The sequence below is a fragment of the Schistocerca cancellata genome, chromosome 8, assembly GCF_023864275.1.
Source record: "Schistocerca cancellata isolate TAMUIC-IGC-003103 chromosome 8, iqSchCanc2.1, whole genome shotgun sequence".
Classification (NCBI taxonomy): Eukaryota; Metazoa; Arthropoda; class Insecta; order Orthoptera; family Acrididae; genus Schistocerca; species Schistocerca cancellata.
Window position 1 is genome coordinate 272,318,181 of NC_064633.1, and position 21,329 is coordinate 272,339,509.

At 45.3% G+C, this 21,329-nt stretch overlaps 1 protein-coding gene across 1 annotated transcript in view; it reads right to left on the reverse strand.

The window, feature by feature from the left end:
- Positions 1-15,039: 15,039 nt before the first annotated feature.
- Positions 15,040-21,329, reverse strand: part of LOC126095510 (G-box-binding factor-like) — a 152,282-nt gene continuing 145,992 nt past the window's right edge. The window contains exon 3 of the mRNA XM_049910296.1: positions 15,040-16,513. Within this exon, the coding sequence (XP_049766253.1) occupies positions 16,269-16,513 (245 nt within the window). The 3' untranslated portion in view covers positions 15,040-16,268. The remainder of the gene's footprint in view (positions 16,514-21,329) is intronic.

Genomic DNA, 21,329 nt, shown 5'->3' on the forward strand with positions numbered 1-21,329 from the left:
CGCCGCCCCGAGGACGCCACCGCCGCCGCGACTCGCGGTCGCGGGGAATCGGCGGCTATAAAGTTGGCATTATCGCGGCGCGCGGGGCCCCGCGCGGCGCAAAGTTGCTGAATTATGACTGGGGGGGCTCCCCCGCGGGCGGCAAGGGGGTTCCCCCGCGAGCGCCCAGGGGGTTCCCCGAACCTCCGCCACTCTGCGCGCGGGCTGCTGCTGCTGCTCCTCTGTGTTTCTTCATTATTCAGGCGCCACGCCCCCTGCAGGTAGCGCCGCTGTTACCCATTCGAGGTGTCTGCTTTCTCCGCGCTTCGCCCTCATCGCATATGCCACACCTCACACCGAGTGGTCGACAGGTCTTCAGAACTTTATCGCCGCGAGGGTCTCGAGTGAGATTGGCGCGGAAGTGTGTTAGTCGTAAAACAAAATCGTAAGAGTGCAAAATGGATTTTCCGAACAGTGCACAGTTCGTGGAATGATCTGCTCATATATTATATAGCGTATAGGGCGCCGAGTTTTGAAACATGGAGGTTAGCTACTTGGTGAATAATGTTATAATTTATAAAGATGCCACCCATATCCTCCGACAGCTGTCGGAGGTTTGTAAAGTCCTGGACTTTCTCCTAGCAGACAGCACAAATATTGCACTACCTGTCGAACTTTCGATCGATCTTAACAAAATCCTGATATGAAACCCTATATAAACGAACAGAAAAGCGAAGGGGTCAAGAATCACTATCCTTTGACTCTTTTGTTAATATGTTTCATCAAAGATTCAGAGGGAGAAAATTAACTGCTGGTCAGGAAGAAAATGCAGGAAACTGGGCCGGCCGGAGTGACCGTGCGGTTCTAGGCGCTGCAGTCTGGAACCACGTGACCGCTACGGTCGAAGGTTCTAATCCTGCCTCGGGCATGGATGTGTGTGATTTCCTTAGGTTAGTTAGGTTTAAGTAGTTCTAAGTTCTAGGGGACTGATGACCACAGCAGTTAAGTCCCATAGTGCTCAGAGCCATTTGAACCAGTTTTGAACCAGGAAACTGGCTCATAGAGATGCATCCACAGTGCATTTCAAGTATGTCTTTCAGGATTGCTGATTCTGCTTATTTTCCGGCTACGATGTTTCCTGATGCAATTGTAACGCAGTTCCGTCTAAGCAAATGGTGAAGATAACTGAGCTGAAAAAAAGAAAGAAACTTAGTTAAAGGATTTATTACTTTTGTGGAAAGCCTTATTTCTTACCTTGCCAGCACTGCACTGATTGAGAGAATCTTCTCCATCTACGGACCTGTTTTGTCAAAATAAAGAGATAAATTTCTGCATGCTTCCAAAACTGTCTGAAGATTTTTCCTACGTATATGCTGCTTCCAAGGTTCTCGGCTGTACTGCTGGATCCAGTCGTCCACGATATTTTGGCGAACAACTATTTTGCCATCATCAGGTGGTGCTGATGCGATAAACCGTTTGCTGCCTGTTGGTGGTATTCATTCCTGCTGGTGGAGAGTTCGGGCGGGCCTCGCCGGCGCCGCGCTGTCTTCGGTGTTGGTGGATGGAGAGGGGGAGGGGGGGGGATGCGGATTACGATATTGGTGGTAGCGGTGGGTTGGAAAAGTCTCAGTTGCCTTCCATCCGGAAGAAAGATATATTGGACAAACCATCCACACAACTGAAGATTGCTGGACGGAGCAAGAGCCCCACACCTGCGTACTGCAGTCCAACGCGGAACACTGCACTGAAAATGGACATAAAATGATTACAATGATTACCAGGAAACGAAAGTCCCGGCTACCACAGATATATTTTAGAACTGCACTTTCAAAGAAGCAATTAAAATCCGTGTGACTGATAATTTAATCAACAAGAACACTGGACGCCAACTGGGAAAAGCATAAGAGCAAATTCTTCGCTCCACCAAAGCAGAACGTGACACTCGGTGGCGAGATGCTATAGAGACGAAGGGCGAAAGGCAACAAGGCAACTGAGACGCCTGCCCTCCCCATCGCAGCCGCACCCCCCCCCCCCCCACTCCCCTCCTTCCCTCACCACAGACCACGTCGTGGAGATAGCGAGGCCCGAACTCTGGACCAGCAGGTATAAATATCACAAGCACGCTGTAGACACTTCATTTCATCAGCACCATCTGATGATGGCAGAACGGGACGGCACACCCGAGAACCTTAGGGTCGACTAAATTGTACTTCAAATTTGTAACGATTTTACATTAAATTAAATTTTATTTCTGGAAGTGTAAATGTTATTTAACTGTGTGTCTTGTACTGCAAGAAAAGCTAAAATACAATATTTTTAAAATAAATTCTTGTGACTGAAGATAGTTGGTTTCAATAAATATGATGGCACTATTTAATTTGTGTATCGCTAGCATTATAATTTTTGTATTCAGTTACACTTCCATAGTTTTTAATAGTTAAATTTTTTGTCGGGTTACATTACAACTACCTTGTCACCTAGCCACTAATCGAGACCGCGTGCCGAGCTAAATGGAGCCGTTGTAAAATTCTGCATCGGCATTCGAGATTGCGGTCATCCATATGTAACAGTCCTATGGTTTCCCTAAATCACTAAAGGTATACTACATAAATACTGCGCAAGCCACTTTACAACTTGTGTTGGAGGCTGCATTGTACCAACATTATCGATTTTCTTTCTTACTCGATTCGCGTATAGAGCGACGGAAAACTGAATGTCTGTATGTTGAGCAGGACGGGGAAGTGGTTATTTTTCAAGGGGGATCCATTGTCAGGAATTGGTTACTTCCAGCACTGTAGGGCGTCGTAGTTTTAGAAACTTCGTGCCAGAAATTGTGCCGATTGTATTTGGTATTTGCAATTAGTTATGAATTTTATTACCCAGCGGCATAAAGTGAACGTTCGCACTGCACCTGGGGAACACTTGGTACTTTGAGTAAGACGGTAAAACGAACATTTTCAAGACATCTGTCAAATGCCACCCCCTTGCTGTATTCCTTCCTGGATCTTCATAAGCTCTTCTTTGTGTTCCTATTTTCTTTTTTCTTAGCATATAAATGTTTAATTTTAAGCACTTCCGTTTCCTTTATACTTTAAAGTTTCCAAGTAATTAAAGCCGCAACTCTGTTAACATACTAAGAAATTAAGTAAGCTTCATAGTACGCTTATGTTCAATTTAGTATTGTGAAAACACGACCTGTCTTAGTCACTAGGTGACAGGTCATTTGCAAACAGCAGCAAAAATTTAAAAATGCCCAGAAATAAGCAGGAATGCTGCATGTTAGAGGCAGTCCGTGCGTCCACTTCACACTCTTTGTTAATGGGTAGCTTAAATAATTGCGATGTCAGGTTCAGTTTGAAGAAACTTTGACGCCACAGCCCTGCATATATAATTTCACGGCAAGCACACAACGTCCTAAATATCGTTTATTAATGTCCACCTGGACATGTTAGGAGTTGAAAGAGACCACTTGCTCTCATTTCAGGAGCTTCTGATTTCAACATAACAGAAGGAGATATTTCCCACGGTCGGCTGTGTTAGCGCTTAGTTGGCACCATTGTTGTCAGAAGTCTCACTTTTGCACGATATCCCGATTATTATGTTGTCATGACCCGTACCGCGTAAGGCTTACGAGGGACAACTTTTGGACATTACTAGCAATACGAATTATAATATGACTTCGTAAATGGTCCGAGATGACTTTGTGGGTGCATCATTGCCGATACACAGGAATGTTAGAGTATGATGCGTCTTCCACCAAGACACGGTTTTCTAAAGACTGTTTCACCTTTCCTATCGCCCACTGATTGGCTGCGACTGTTAGTAATTCCACCCTCTCACGCTTGCCCACGTTTTGCAGTTTCGTTTGACGTGAGGAACAAAATGCGGTTGTCAGGTGGTTTTTAGGTGCGCGCACAACTCCCGCCAATGTTCTTAAGTCATTCAGTTAATGGAAAGAAGAGTGGTAATTTACAGAATATGTATCTATTTAGAAACGCAGTAAATACAAGCAATATGAACGAAGCCGCATATTAGTCAGCGATATTAAGTAACTATATCAAGCAGCCTAAGCATTGGTTTGTGTTACGCTTTAACGTTCCATTAGTGTTCATAAGAAATGCAAAGGATACCATTATTTATTGTGCTTGTGTTTCTTCACATCTAACTCCTTAAATCACTTATTCTTCCACTACAGATTTTTTGTAGACGTTCCTATATGTCATATTTTTCAGGAATACTAATGAAAAATGCTATCTTAATTTTTTTCAAAATAATGCACTCTTTGTTTGTTCAGTGTAAACTGTATATTGTACAGCATATGTGCAAAGATCCACATAACAACTAATTTCCTTATTCTGTTACACATACTAGAAATACCGGATGGTTGTAATTAAAATTCGGCTACTTGAACCTGTGAAGATGGAAAACCATTAACCGTATAGGTACCCAACGTTACAGAAATGTTCTTCAGACTTACGTTGCAGGATTTAAGTTGTTTGTTAGTATTAGCGCCATGACTTGCGGGTACTGATGCGGCGACGTAAGGTTGAAACAGAAGCGTTAATGTGCATGCAGCGGCAGACAGTCAGCATGGGTCTGGACAATGTGAGCAGTACTTTACTCGTAAAGCTGTTTTATATATATATATAAAAGTAGCACTAGTGCTGCTGTTTATCGGGAGTATCCACGCATTAAAGAAATACAGGTAGGCCATCTTTCCGCACCGGGGATGAACATGATTCGGAAGTTAAAATTAACTGGATATTTGGAAATTGCTCCTGGGAAATTGCGCCAAAAATCGTTGAAGAAGTTACTGTTGTCATGGCTGACAACGCTGGACGCAATGTGCGGTCTTCGAGCAGGGCACGAGCTGTGTGACAACAGCTGAACATTCCACGGTCCACCGCTCTAAAAGTGCTGCGAAAAACTGAAATGGTATCCGTACAAACTCTACATTACTCAACAACTTTTGCCACGTGACGCAGACATTCGAGTAAACTTTGCTCCTACGCAGTTAACGAATGTTGCTCTCTCATGTGGAAATTAAAATGTGTTTATTTTAATGGCTTATTCGTTATTTCTCTTCCGCATGTCCTTACACATGTTTTCACAAAGTTTCATTGTCCTCCGATTACTCGTTTTTCATGTTGGCCTCCCAACTAGCGAAAGTTTAATCATAACCACCGTGTACATACTGAAACGCGTCAAATATTTTAGCACTAGTCTAACCTTGGTACTTCAAACGAATAGAACAGTGCTTTTGAGTATACTTGTCCCAGCGTACCAACTTTTTACATATATATTATTACGAAATATTTACCTGATGACCGGAAATTGACATACTCCTTTTTATGTGCTTGTACCGTACATTTTTGTACGTCTTTCTCCCGCAGATTTTATAAGCCAAGAGTCCATAAGTCCCGATTTTTTTTGCAAATTGGATCAGGCAACGCTAGTTCTCTCCCACCAGATAAATCCGGCAAACAACACTCGCCTCTAAGCGCGATGCAGTTTTCAAGGTGATCTTGTCATAACCCACCACAAAGGAAAATTACATGTGGTTTAACTGAAGAGCGGCCCCCGTAGTGGATAATGCACGAAGAGGTAACGGACTCGGTGGTGCGTGGGAAAGCGGCAAGGAGGTGCATACGGACACGAGTGCCTGTGGTGGGCCGCGCTGCAGTAATCAATTACAGAAATGGAAAGTCCCAACAGTTTGCCCCGAGGACGGGGGCCGGCGCGTCGTGAAGGATGTTGGCAATTAACAGCTATTGTGCAAATGAATAATGCGTCCGCGCGTGATATATATCCCGCTTTTTTTCAATTTGGCGGCCGTAGGAGGTCCGATATATCCACGTCACGCGTGATTAGGTTTGTCGGGCAGGGGGTCTCTCCTGCTGCGGCCGACGGGGAGAAAAGCGCCGAGCCGGTCGCACGGCGCGCGCACACCGCAAAGAACGAGCGGGCAGTACCCGCCGTCGTGGCTGTCTGCCGCTCGCAAAACTGTCTCCGAACCATCGGTCAGATTCTGCTGTTTGCGATGGGATTCTGGGGTCAAACGTTCGATTTTCGGTTTCCGTGCCGTAACAATGTGCACTGAGCCACCTGTTACAATATCAGTAGCTGTTTATGAAAAATTAAACACACAGGAAAAATGAAGCGACCACAAATATTATACTCACGCTACTTGTCTATTCGGTTGTTCACCTTATTAAGATTATGGGCCTCGGAATATTCTTACCTAGCAAAAGACAAATGGCTCTGAGCACTATGCGACTTAACTTCTGAGGTCATCTGTCGCCTAGAACTTAGAACTAATTAAACCTAACTAACCTAAGGACACATCCATGCCCGAGGCAGGATTCGAACCTGCGACCGTAGTGGTCGCTCGGCTCCAGACCGTAGCAAAAGACACTTGACATTTTAAAATACAGGCATTGACGCGTATGTATCTACACTGAAGAGACAAAGAAAGTGGTACACCTGCCCAGTATCGTGTAATGCCATCGAGAGCACGCAGAAGTGCCGCAACACGACTTGGCGTGGACTCGACTAATGTCTGAAGCAGCGCTGGAGGGAAATGACACCATAAATCCTGCAGGCTGTTCATAAATCCGTGGAAATCGCTTCTGAACGAGCATCCCAGATATGCTCAATAATGGCCATATCTGGGGGGGGGGGGGGGGGGTTGGTGGTCAACAGAAGTGTTTTACTCAGAAGAGTGTTCCTGGAGCCACTCTATAGCAACGTGTGGGAAATCGCAATGTGCTGCTGGAATTGCCCAAGTCCGTCGGAATGCACAATGAACATGAATGGATGTAGGTGATCAGACAGGATACTTCCGTATGTGGACGTATCAGGGGTCCCATATCACTCCAACTGCACACGTTCCACACCATTACAGAGTATCCACCAGCTTGAACAGTCCCCTGCTGACATGCGCTCGATAAAATTTGAAACGAGACTCGTCCGACCACGCAACATGTTTCCAGTCATCAACAGTCCAATGTCAGTGTTGATTGGCCCAGGCGAGGCGTAAAGCTTTGTGTCGTGCAGTCATCGCGGTGGCCAAGCATCTGGACCTCCTCGGCCTAGCTCTGGTTTTCCATATGTTTTGTAAGAACATCAAGTACGCAGGACCAGTTAGCTTGAGTGGAAGTAGAAGTGGACGAGTTACACATTTGAACTGAAACCGTCGTCGAAAGGAAACGGTACGTATTATATACTCAATTTCTTCCACAAGTGCTAAAAGTCTGAAACGAGAATTTCCGAACAGCCTTATGACTGCGCTGAGGTACTCAGAGGTAATGCTCTCAGAAGCGTTGGGAATCATTGCTCTAGAGCGAGCCACCGGAGAAACTTGCTGGCTAATCTGTACGAAAGAATAAATTGTTGAATTCTAAAAAACCATCCTCCTTTCAATACCTCGGCTGATACAAGAGTTACGAGTATCGAGGCAACAAAATTACGTGCACCTCTCCCTACTATAATTTATAGAATACCTCGTTTCGAAATGTTGAATGTCCAAGAAATAAAGCGAACGCAATCTACACTACTGGCCATTAAAATTGCTATACCAAGAAGAAATGCAGATGATAAACGGGTATTCATTGGACAAATATATTATACTAGAACTGACATGTGATTACATTTTCACGCAATTTGGATGCATAGATCCTCAGAAATCACTACCCAGAACAACCACCTCTGGCCGTAATAACGGCCTTGATACGCCTGGGCATTGAGTCAAACGGAGCTTGGATGGCGTGTACAGGTACAGCTGCCCATGCAGCTTTGACACGATACCACAGTTCATCAAGAGTAGTGACTGGGGTATTGTGACGAGCCAGTTGCTCGGCCACCACTGACCAGATGTTTTCAATTGGTGAGAGATCTGGAGAATGTGCTGGCTAGTGCAGCAGTAGAACATTTTCTGTATCCAGAAAGGGCCGTACAGGACCTGCAACATGCGGTCGTGCATTATACTGCTGAAATGTACGGTTTAGCAGGGATCGAATGAAGGGTAGAGCCACGGGTCGTAACACATCTGAAATGTAGCGTCCACTATTTAAAGTGCCGTCAATGCGAACAAGAGGTGACCGAGACGTGTAACCAATGGCACCCCATACCATCACGCTTGGTGATACACCAGTATGGCAATGAGGAATACTCGCTTCCAATGTGCGTTCACCTTAATGTCGCCAAACACGGATGCGACCATCATGATGCTGTAAACAGAACCTGGATTCATCCGAAAAAATGACGTTTTGCCATTCGTGTACCCAGGTTCGTCGTTGAGTACACCAAAGCAGACGCTCCTGTCTGTGATGCAGTGTCAAGGGTAACCGCAGCCATGGTCTCCGAACTGATAGTCCATGTTGCTGCAAACGTCGTCAAACTGTTCGTGCAGATGGTTGTTGTCTTGCAAACGTCCCCATCTGTTGACTCAGGGATCGATACGTGGCTGCACGATCCGTTACAGCCATGCGAATAAAATGCCTGTCATGTCGACTGCTAGTGATACGAGGCCGTTGGGATCCAGCACGGCGTTCCGTATTACCCTCCTGAACCCACCGATTGCATATTCTGTTACAGTCATTGGATCTCGACCAACGCGAGCAGCAATGTGGCGATACGATAAACCGCAATCGCGATAGGCTACAATCCGACCTTTATCAGAGTCGGAAACATGATGGTACGTATTTCTCCTCCTTACACGAGGCATCACAACAACGTTTCACCAGGCAACGCCGGTCAACTGCTGTTTGAGTATAAGAAATCGGTTGGAAACTTTCGACAAGTCAGGTGTCGCCACCGTCGCCAACCTTGTGTGAATGCTCTGAAAAGCTAATCATCTGCATATCACAGCGTCTTCTTGCTGTCAGTTAAATTCCGCGTCTGTAGCACGTCATCTTCGTGGTGTAGCAATTTTAATGGCCAGTAGTGTATACACCAGAAATTCGTTGTGGGCTACATCATACGAGAGATACAGTTTTCTGTGACACTAACCGTTGTGACCACTGACCTCTGAGAAATGAAGTGCTCGGCCAAGTGCGGGTCGAGTAATTGGTCTGCGTAATTCTTGGAGTCAGCGTCTGGCGACACGGCGGGACGATAACGCGAATGACGCGGCCGGCAGCTCACCTCTGCGCAGACGTTGTTGCGACGAGCTGCAAGGAGATGGCCGGGGCAGAGTGGGTGAGGGTGCCTCGCCGAGACTACTGGGCTCGTAAAGAGGCCGGGGGAAGGCCTACAGCCCGCTGCTCGCCGTCAGGGCCACTAACGTTTTATCGGCGGTCGTTCTGGTTAGCGGAGGGCTGCGCGGCGCGGCGCGACGCGACGCACGAGTTCTTGATGCCGCCCTAACGCTCCGCCGCGGGAAGGAGGCGCCAGGATATTGCCGGCGCGCTCCGATATTTGCAGTCCTCTCATTAGAAACACCGCGGGCCGAGTGGAGGCGGTACCATTCACACTCCCCAAGGGTGGACACTGGCCGCTCTGCCTAGCACAAAAGCCGCATCACCCCTCACCACACGCTCCATGGGCAGTTAATACACGCACACGCACACGCACACGCACACGCACACGCACACGCACACGCACACGCACACACGCACACACACACACACACACACACACACAGAGAGAGAGAGAGAGAGAGAGAACTGGGGTACGGCAAGAGGTCTCACTGATGAACATACCCCAACATGCAGTCTTACACAGTGAAAGCTCTTATCGTTTCTCCCCTTACGTCACCCGTCTGCTGAGTGTGGAATAGGACAGTACAGGGTTATTCACAAGCACCTCCAGAGTTACGGAAGGCATTGCACAAATACTGCAGTGAGGCGACGAAACTATTGTAGCAGCGATTTGCATATACAGGGTGGTTCATTGATCGTGACCGGGCCAAAATCTCACTAAATATGCGTCAAACGAAAAAACTACAAAGAACGAAACTTGTCTACCTTGAAGGGGGAAACCAGATGGCACTATGGTTGCCCTGCTAGATGGCGCTGCCATAGGTCAAACGAATATCAACTGCGTTTTTTAAAATAGGAACTCCCATTTTTTATTACACATTCGTGTAGTACGTAAAGAAATATGAATGTTTTAGTTGGACCACTTCTTTCGCTTTGTGATAGATCGCGCTGTAATAGTCACGAACATATGGCTCACAATTTTAGACGAACAATTGGTAACAGGTAGGTTTTTTAAATTAAAATACAGAACATAGGTACGTTTCAACATTTTATTTCGGTTGTTCAAATGCAATACATATACCTTTGTGAACTTATCATTTCTCAGAACGCATACTGTTACAGCGTGATACCACATTAATGCAATAAATGCTCAAAATGATGTCCGTCAACCTCAAAGCATTTGGCAATACGTGTAACGACATTCCTATCAGCAGCGAGTAGTTCGCCTTCCATAATGTTCGCATATGCATTGACAATGCGCTGACGCATGTTGTCAGGCGTTGTCGGTGGATCACGATAGCAAATATCCAACTTTCCCCACAGAAAGAAATCCGGGGACGTCGGATCCGGTGAACGTGCGGGCCATGGTATGGTGCTTCGACGGCCAATCCACCTGCCATGAAATATGCTATTCAATACCGCTTCAAACGCAGGCGAGCTATGTGCGGGACATCCTTCATGTTGGAAGTACATCGCCATTCTGTCATGCAGTGAAACATCTTGTAGTAACATCGGTAGAACATTACGTAGGAAATCAGCATACATTGCACCATTTAGACTTCCATCGATAAAATTGGGGCCATTTGTCCTTCCTCCCATAATCCCGCACCATACATTAACCCGCCAAGGTCGCTGATGTTCCAGGTGTCGCAGCCATCGTGGATTTTCCGTTGCCCAATAGTGCACATTATGCCGGTTTACGTTACCGCTGTTGGTGAATGACGCATCGTCGCTAAATAGAACGCGTGCAAAAAATCTGTCATCGTCCCGTAATTTCTCTTGTGCCCAGTGGAAGAACTGTACAAGACGTTCAAAGTCGTCGCCATGCAATTCCTGGTGCATAGAAATGTGGTACGGGTGCAATCGAGTTGGATGTAGCATTCTCAACACTGATGTTTTTGAGATTCACGATTCTCGCGCAACTTGGTTGCTACTGATGTGCGGATTAGCCGCGACAGCAGCTAAGAGACCTACTTGGGCATCATCATTTGTTGCAGGTCGTGGTTGACGTTTCACACGTGGCTGAACACTTCCTGTTTCCTTAAATAACGCAACTATCCGGCGAACGGTCCGGAGACTTGGACGATGTCGTCCAGGATACCGAGCAGCATACATAGCACACGCCCGTTGGGCATTTTGATCACAATAGCCATACATCAACACGATATCGACCTTTTACGCAATTGGTAAACGGTCTATTTTAACACGGGTAATGTATCACGAAGCAAATATCGTCCGCACTGGCGGAATGTTGCGTGATACAACGTACTTATACGTTTGCGACTACTACAGCGCCATCTATCACAAAGCGAAAAAAGTGGTCCGACTAAGACATTCATATTTCTTTACGTACTACACGAATATGAAATAAAAATGGGGGTTCCTATTTACAAAAACGCAGTTGATATCCGTTTGACCTATGGCAGCGCCATCTAGCGCGTCAACCATAGCGCCATATGGTTTCTCTCTTCAAGCTAGACGAGTTTCGTTCTTTGTAGTTTTTTCGTTTGATGCTTATTTCGTGAGGTATTTGGCCCGGTCACTACCAATGGACCACCCTGTATACAGACGGCGGTTGTATGGCGTACAAAAGGTATAAAAGGCTAGTGCATTGGCGGACCTGTCATTTGTACTCAGGTGATTCATGTGAAAAAGTTTCCGACGTTATTATGGCCGCACGAAGGGAATTAATCGACTTTTAACTTTGAAAGGTAGTTGGAGCTATACGCATGGGACAGTCCATTTCGGGAGCCGTTAAGGAATTCAATATTCCGAGATCCACAGTGTCAAGACTGTGCCGAGAATACCAAATTTCAGGCATTACCTCTCACCGTGGACTACGCAGTGTCCGACGACCTTCACTTAACGACCGAGCCGGCCGCTACGACCGAGCGGTTATAGGAGCTTCAGTCCGGAATCTCGCTGCTGCTACGGTCGCAGGTTCGAATCCTGCCTCGTCCGTGGATGTGTGTGATGACCTTAGCTTGGTTACGTTAAAGTAGTTCTAAGCCCAGGGGACTGATAACCTCAGATATTAAGTCCCATAGGGCCATTTTTTTTAACGACCGAGAGTGGCGGCGTTTGCGTAGAGTTGTCAGTGCTAACAGATCCAGCTTAAAACAACCACAGAAATCAATGTGGGCCGTACGACGAAATCTGGCGTTTATGGGCTGTGGCAGCAGATGACAGACACGAGTGCCTTTGCTAACAGCACGACATCGCATATCTCCTGGGTTCGTGATCATATTGACTGGATCCTAGGCGACTGGAAACCCGTCACCTGGTAAGACAAATCCAGATTTCATTTCACAAAAGCTGATGGTATGGTTCGAGTGTGGCGCAGACTGCACGAAGCCAGGGACCTGGGATGTCAACGAGGCACTGTGTAAGCTGGTGGTGGCTCCTTTATGGTTTGACCTGTGTTTACATGGAATGGATCCTCTAGTCCAACTGAACAGATCAATTGGCAATTGACCCTAAATAATGAGAACTCTGTGGTCATCCACATGAGTGCTAAAAGGGATCCGTTAAAATTCGGTTACATGATGAATCAATCCAATCTAGAGGCCCTAAATTCAACTAAATACTTAGGGATTACAATTACGAACAACTGAAATTGAAAAGAACACATAGAAAATGTTGTGGGGAAGGCAAACGAAAGACTCCGTTTTATTGGCAGAACACTTAGAAAATGTAACACATCAACTAAAGAGAGTGCCTACACTACGCTTGTCCGTCCTGTTTCGGGGTACCGCTGCGCGGTCCGGGATCCTTACCAGATAGGGTTTACGGAGTACACCGAGAAAGTTCAAAGAAGAGCAGCACGTTTTTTGCTATCGCGAAATAGGGGAGAGAGTGTCACTGCCATGATACAGGATTTGGAGTGGACGTCGTTTCAAGAAAGCCATTTCCTGCTGTCGCGGAACCTTCTCACGAAATTTCTATCACCAACTTTCTCCTCTGAATACAAAAATATTTTCTTGACACTTACGTACATAAGAAGAAGCGCTCATCATAATAAAATAGGGGAAATCAGAGCTCGGACGGAAAGATATAGCTTTTCGCTTGTTCCGCGACCTGTTCGAGAATGGAACTATAACAAATTATTGTGAAGGTGGTTCGATGAACCCTCTGCCAGGCACTTAAGTGTGATTTGCAGAGTATCCATGTAGATGTAGATGTAGGTGATATTTCCGGTTGGAACATTCTGTTGGATCTTAGCGTTTCTTTTATCTTGAAATACGATTGAAGGTGACTCCCAATCATCAAGCAGTAAAATTGCTCATTTCACCCACTTCCTACAGTATACGCAGTTGTACTTTCCTAATTATTGCAGGTCTCTACCGACAGGGTGACAAGATAGGCTCCCACCAAGGATGCATGCATAGGGCGAGTGCAAACAATGTCCAATAAAGTCCGAAGACAGAAAAACGATTGAAAAATTAATCGGGAAAAGAATGTGAGTTCTTCTGCTTCTTGTCTTTTTATCTTCTGTCTACAAAAAGCTGCATTTCTTGAGCCAGTCACTGCAAAAGCCCTCTGTTGTCACAGTAACATTTCATCCAAGTAGCTTCAGTTAGAAGCCGGCCGCGGTGGCCAAGCGATTCTAGGCGCTTCAGTCCGGAACCGCGCGACCACTACGGTCGCAGGTTCGAATCCTACCTCGGGCATGGATGTATGTGATGTCCTTAGGTTAGTTAGGTTTAAGTAGTTCTAAGTTCTAGAGGACTGATGACCACAGTTGTTAAGTCCCATAGTGCTCAGAGCCTTTCGAACCATTTTTTTTTCAGATAGAAACAGACGTCATCGCTGTCACAGCTTATGTAGCAACAGTGCGCTTCGTTCATACAGCTGTCGCCTACACAGTTCACTGAAGTTCACCAGTGGTTTTCTCGCTGATACTTCACTACGCATTGTAGGTTCTGAAAGATCGACAAGCGGCTGCTGAATCAAACATGCTACCTCACCCAAAGCTTGCGAATACAGCCGACTTCTGCCGACTGATAATTGGAGCGATATTGTTTGAGCCGAATGCTTCAAAGTATTTAACGGAATAATGAGTGAGACGAAAACCAGATCTCACATACGTCACGCCAGTCATCTGACTTTAAGTACCTGTCTGTATCGCCTTAAATGAAAGCTCTGTATCGTATCTTGAAAAATGTGCAGCTTTCTTTGGTACAAAATATAGCAGAGATATTGGTACAGCGGCGCTCGTTAACGAAACAGCGGCTTTCAGGTTCCAGGTGGAAGAGCTGATGAAGAGAATTAACCCAGCTTCCAGTTTCGATGTTTTTTTTTTACGAAGTATGGGTTGAGAGATGCTTTTATCAACACAGAAATAGCTTTGAGGATTTTTATGTCAAAGATACTGACGTAGCAGTCTGTGAACGCAGTTTCAGAAAATGAAAGAAGATAAAGGTTGAATACAAGTGAAAATAGACTGACAAAATCTGTTCATTTTTATACAGCATACTAATACCAATGTGCAGCAGCTACCGTAATGCAACGAACATCAACATGCACAGAGTTGCTTAACCTTCAGTTTTTGAAAGTTTAAAAACTTTTAATTTATTTAGTAAGTCGTACAATCAAGTTGTTGCGTTTAGTATTTTATGTCAATAACCACTGCACAACTCAATTTAATGGTCACTTTTTTGAAACACTGTAATTCTCTCCCACAGCCGCGCAAAAGTTTGAGATGTGGCTCAAAGGTGGCTATAATCTTCCTCTGTAATGATGGAAAGCGTGACGTCTTGCGACGCCATCACTTCAAATAGCAAGGTACGGAACTATGCGGATAAAAGGACAGAGCTCAGAAGTTCATGCGAGCTCTAAGGTGTGTAAATAACTACCACTGTGGTCATGTTACACGACGACACCACTTTCTACCCATATTTCACCCCTTCGTTTGACGCCTCTGTGATGGAGGACAGACAGCAAGTTTTGCTCTGGTATGCAGTTTGAAACTAGTAGGGACTGTTCAAAAGCATTCGGCGAAATTTGAAGGTGATCCGAAGCAGAAAAGTTTGTTTATGCTTTTTCATCTGTACCTTGCATGTGTGTGTATGGAAGGGTGCGACATTGAAACACATGTAAATGAAATGACAAAGGCTGCCTTAAGATCCCTCCCCCGATTTGGTAAACCCTTGATGCCACACAAGCACCTCTGCTGGGCACTTTATAACTGTCCCGTACAGAGACACTCATTCAACGATCCAGACCCATAGGCTGACTGTCGTGAACCCGCTCCGGACTGGCGCGTGCTAGCAGCATGCGAAATCGTAGGGGTGTCGATTGGGTTACCCACCTGGATGGCGGGCAGAGATCGGTAGATGGATGTCTGTGTACAGAGATATTTTTAAAGTGGCCAACAAAGGAGTGCAATGACACCGATTGTGTTGTCAAACTGAGTGCTGTTAGAGGGACGCTTTGCCGTTTTATCTATGCGCATTTCAATGACACATCCACCCCAAACAGACGCCATTGTACAGGACAAAAATGTAGGCATGAGAAAGCATAAACACCCTTCTCTGCTTCAGATCTCTTTCAAATATCGTCAAATGGATCTGAACAGTTCCTGGCGGTTCCACCCTACGTATCAAAACAAAACCTGTGGTCACGCTACACTGCAAAGGGGCCAAGTCATGTTCAATGCGGTTACAGCCCGGCGACGTCCTTAGAAAAGTGTCAACTTGGCCGGTGGGTGTCAGCAGTGGCAAATTTTGTCAAGATGGTCGTCCAGTTGTACATCGCATTGCAAACTGTCATTTTCGAGCCCAAAATGCTGAAAATGAACGCCGCTAGGGAAGGGATGGTTTCATAGATGCTCTTTATCTTACCTCCTGCGGCCTTTTCGTGATTTAACGAAGGCGAGGATTGGGGAAAGTGGGGCGGGGTGGATGGTGCAACTTTGGGTGTTTTGCCGAATATAAGGTGGTTACAGGTGCCTACCACAGTAGTTAGAAGATTTTATATTGGCACTGGGGAATGAGGTGTAATTTTGATCATGAGCGCTAGCCCGAAACTTCGATATTCCATTTTTTAAGTTTTCTGATGATGTCAGGTAGAAACATTACGTCTGAAAACTTACTGATGAGTGTGGGTGCAGTCACACACATTCGAGTACAAACGCACGCACAAAGACGCAACGTTAACACAAAGCCACCGGAATGCTGCGGTCCTTTCAGCCTCCCGACAAATCCGCAAATAAACTCGCCGACGGGGAGGCTCAAAGCAAGCAGCGTCTGGTTTAGAAGCAGGCGCGCGCTCTTGTACCTTGCCGGAGAGGTTTTTCCGGGGCCCCGATGACAGCGGCCGTGTCTTTGACTCACCTGGAAGAAAACAAAGGAAATGCCTAATTAGCGCTACGCAGCGAGAACACAAGCAAACAAGTCTGTTCAAATGGAAAAGTGAAAGACGCGAAAAGCAAACGGAGAATAAACTGACAAAATGAGGCAGTCAAACACGCCGCGTTCTCTTGGTAACAGTAAATTATTCGTTTACTTTGGCATTTTAATCTCCGCACGAAGCACTTAAAAACTGAGCCAACAATGGTCCGCCGCTAGTTGTGGGAAGAATGACAAGGACCCCATTTCGTTTCTGAACTAGAGCCCTATATTTGTCAAAACATTTTGAGCAGAAAAAAACTCTCAACGTAATATATGGAGATCTGTACCCCAACGTCGCGGACTGGATAATTAACGGGACGTTTTCTTTGAAAAGCACGTTTTCTACCATCAGCTTCCACCCTCTGAATAGGTGTAGGGAAATTAATAGCTGTATCATCGAGGTTTCTGTGCATTGTTATATGTTGGGATCAGATTGCGGACATCCGTTTGTAGTTTTTCGTCTTCGTCGCACTCCTCTCGCTTGGTGCTACAGAACTACCCAGTGACGAAGGAGGAAGGTTCACATTAAAGCGAAGAGTTTTTCTCATATGTCTCATAGCGCTCCCAAATAGTTCTCTCTGTTTTTCCGTTTCATGGCGCTGTAGGATCCTCCCGTGCCTTGAGACTCATTTTATCGGGTAAGGTGGGGGGGGGGGGAGGTGCGAACAGGAGCTCTCGTAAAATTTGGGTAAATTATTCTGTTTACTACTGTTAGTTCGTATCTCCCGTTTTGCTCCCTTTAGAAAGGTTTAATTTCTTTATACATGTGAAAGTGTGCTAATAATGCAGGTGGCATCTGATGTTACGCACCCACAACATTCTTTAGCAACTTTGAATAAAAGAAAGTGATTTGTATCTTCCAGTTCGCCGCATTCACGAAGTGGAAATAACGCTTTCTTGTTTTTCTTACGCGCTGTAGGTGCTGAGAAAGTGGTAGTGTTTGAACCTCAGCTGCGCTATAGTATCTGCAGATTTCCGTGTAAAAGTGAATCTCTGTCCGATTCATCCCGAATTCTCTCCCTTTAAATAGGTAATAGATGCCCTGCTGGAACGTTTGTACTGTCTTCTACACCTGACGTCGGAAGTTAATTTACTTAAAGATATAAGCCCCTTTAGTATAATATGTTTTGGTGGTGGGAGGTCATGACCGACATGATTGCGACCTCCCCTCCTCCCGCCCTCCCCATTGGATCCTCGCCTGGTCGGAGGTGCGAAACCACTGCCTCTATAAAAATATCGCTGTGCCAACTATACTTGCTGATTAAGCTGTCTGTACCGATCCGTTATGGCACTTCGTCTGTATCAGGAAAGGTATCGAGACTGACTACAGCCACATAATCGAGCTTCCGCGACTGTTAGCAAACGGAACCAAACTGTAAAAAATACAACTGAGGATTGGGCATGAGTTATACAGTATTTTTCGACCAGAATATACCTTACTTATGCCACACGTATCCAAGTGTCTCTCATCTTTCTTCGTGTAGTTACCGGTGTAGTCATACAGATTTTGGATGTCTCTGTACATTTATTCCGTTTATAGTACTTTCGTAAATCGTTCAGAAACGTTGCCCTATGAGGTGTGTTTCATCATCGGAAACAACAAAATTAACAGGAGATATCAAAATGCATGGAAGTAACAAATTCCGGTATATAACACAATGAAAAGATAAATACACATGACGATTCAGCTGTCCCTACCGATGTCGTTTTATGTAACTCCAAGTTATAGAACAACGTTGTTGGTCGGTTTGCTCCACAAATGTGGAGCACACTGTCAAAGTGTCGCAGAATAACTGGTATGTGCTTTATATAATGACATCTTAGACTGATTGTACAAATTTTGTTTATGAAACTACTTTAGCATCTTAAAAGGGGCGAGTCATACATTAATTATTTCGACGGTTTATATACCGTAAAGTTGTTACCACCACATTCCCCATTTTGATATCTTCTGTTAGTTTCGTTGTTTCCGATGGTGAAAAAGGTTCAAACGGCTCTGAGCACTATGGGACTTAACATCTATGGTGATCAGTCCCCTAGAGCTTAGAACTACTTAAACCTAACTAACCTGAGAACATCACACGCATCCATGCCCGAGGCAGGATTCGAACCTGCGGCCGTAGCGGTCACGCGGTTCCAGACTGAAGCGCCTAGAACCGCACGGCCACACCGGCCGGCTCCGATGGTGAGAAACACTTTATAAGGCAACGATTTTGAACCATTTACTAAAGATTAAATGCTAAAAACTAAATAAACTCACAGAGACATCCTAAACCTGTTTGATTGCACCGCTAATTAAAAGGAGAAGATTAGAGACATCTGGATAACTGATGGCCGGAGTGGCCGTGCGGTTCTAGGCGCTACAGTCTGGAGCCGAGCGACCGCTACGGTCGCAGGTTCGAATCCAGCCTCGGGCAAGGATGTGTGTGATGTCCTTAGGTTAGTTAGGTTTAATTAGCTCTAAGTTCTAGGCGACTGATGACCTCAGAAGTTAAGTCGCATAGTGCTTAGAGCCATCTGAACCATTTTGAACCATCTGAATAACTATGACAGAAGTATGGTATATCTTGTTCGAAAAATACCGTCTAACTCATGGACAGTCCTCACTTGTATTGTTTACAGCACGATTCCGTTTGCTAACAGTCGCCCAAAACTCTGAGAAGGAATTTATGTCAGTTATGTTGCTGTTGGCTGTCTGGACACCGATCCTGATACAGACGTAGTTGAATAAAACGGATCAGCAGGGGCATCTGAACCACTTTGTATACTACTATGCACCGTCTAGTATTTAGACGACAACGTCACATCCGCATATGTTGTGAAACGCCAACGGCGAATGTGGAGGCTGATGCGAAAGCAGGGGCGCCAGTGGCGGCCGATCAGAACAGAACGGAGGGTGCTACCGGCACGTTCTGGCGACTTTAGGTGCCTGAAGATAGAAGGTTCTGGAATTCATGCAGGCTGCAGGCCTCGGCGACTAGCGGGCGACGTGGTCGAAAGTGCCAGCTGGAGCGCCGGCCGCCACCTTTCTTTGTCGTCCATTGGAAATTGTATTCCGGGCGTGCAGTGAACCATCCTGAAGAGAACCGCACTAAGTAAGTCGAAACGTCGACAGTTTAGTTGTTTCAGTAGTTTACAATGACGCGGGCGAATACCCAAAATTATTTTATGGAAAATGACACCGACCGTAGAAACCTACGAACATATATGATATTGTTTGTTTGTAGCTACATGACAGAAACCTAGTACACATTGAAATCCCTGCACCGCAGTGTCCTAGACATTTTGTTTTATGGCTCTGAACACTATGGGACTTAACATCTTAGGTCATCAGTCCCCTAGAACTTAGAACTACTTAAACCTAACTAACCTAAGGACATCACACACATCCATGCCCGAAGCAGGATTCGAACCTGCGACCGTAGCGGTCGTGCGGTTCCGGACTGTAGCGTCTAGAACCGCACGGCCACCACGGTCGGCCATTTTGTTTTAGACTCTGTACTAATGTGCGGAGATTTCACAATGTTCCAGGCCAGCAGTCATGCACTCACAGACAAACAAATAAACAAACAAAGTTGAACACGTAATTTTATTTATTCTGGATGATGGTTGAAACTTCATCACTGACACTCTCCTTGTTCTCTCTCTTATTTATCTAAAGTTACGATGTTTCACGGCTGTGCATTGCTTATCATAGATTTTGCGTTATTTCATTTATCTGACCTTATATCTTTCCTGATTTCACACCGGCACTTAAAATGAGAAATTAGCCTACGTTATCCATCTGCAAATCACGTAAATTATTACGTTTGTGTTGTAACACTTGAGATGCTGTGATTCTTCGGCAGAAATGGGGCATCAGATTGGCACTCCCTTCTTTGTCAAAGGCCTGTTGTAAAACTTCATGCTGCTCTCTGCGTTTGGGAATAGTCTGGTTCAAGGCCGTAAAATAAATAAAAAGCCCGTTCGCAACAAAAGTATTGTAATTCTGATCATATTGTGCTCACGTTCATAGATCGTTTGAACGATTCTTTTTTGTCGAAATTATGTGGGATGAGTTAACGCTGTCCATGCCGTCCTTACCCTACCAGCCATCATTATGCAAGGAATATTTTCAACACGATATACAAGTGACAACATATCGGTAGCGAGTAAAAATGGGTCAGAACAGAGTGCAGCGTTGACCATCAAATTCCAGTTGGACTTAAAACCTCGAGCAAATAAAGTTCAGTATCATAGTGTCCATAATTTTTAGCGTTATTTGTGCATTATTCTGTGGCAATGGTTGTACTTACTAAATGTTGTGGGTGTTTAACCTGTACGGATTATTGTGAAAGTACCAGTACACAAATCTACTTCCTTACACGTCCAAAAAAACCATTCCAGTTCAATTTTGTCTTCTTCCAGCTGTTGAAAACGATAAGCAAAGTGCAGAATGTATAGCCATAATATGCATTTCACAGACAGAGAGATTCTGCACACAGCGGAGAGCTTACCGGATAAGTAATTAACGTATAGATACACACGCTAGCACCGGGCAGAACCTAATAATTCATCTGTTAATGGAAACGCAAATATTCCATTACAGCGTCGTCGGTGAATGCAGCAGCCTAGGAGTACGTGTAACTGTGTTGCAGACGCTAATGAGGTCGACGCCAATTACTATGCTACGCATGCTGTCCTCCCACGCCGCAAACTAAACAAAATTAAATCCGCTACAGACGTTCTAGTCTGTATTACGAGTATTACAAACACGGGA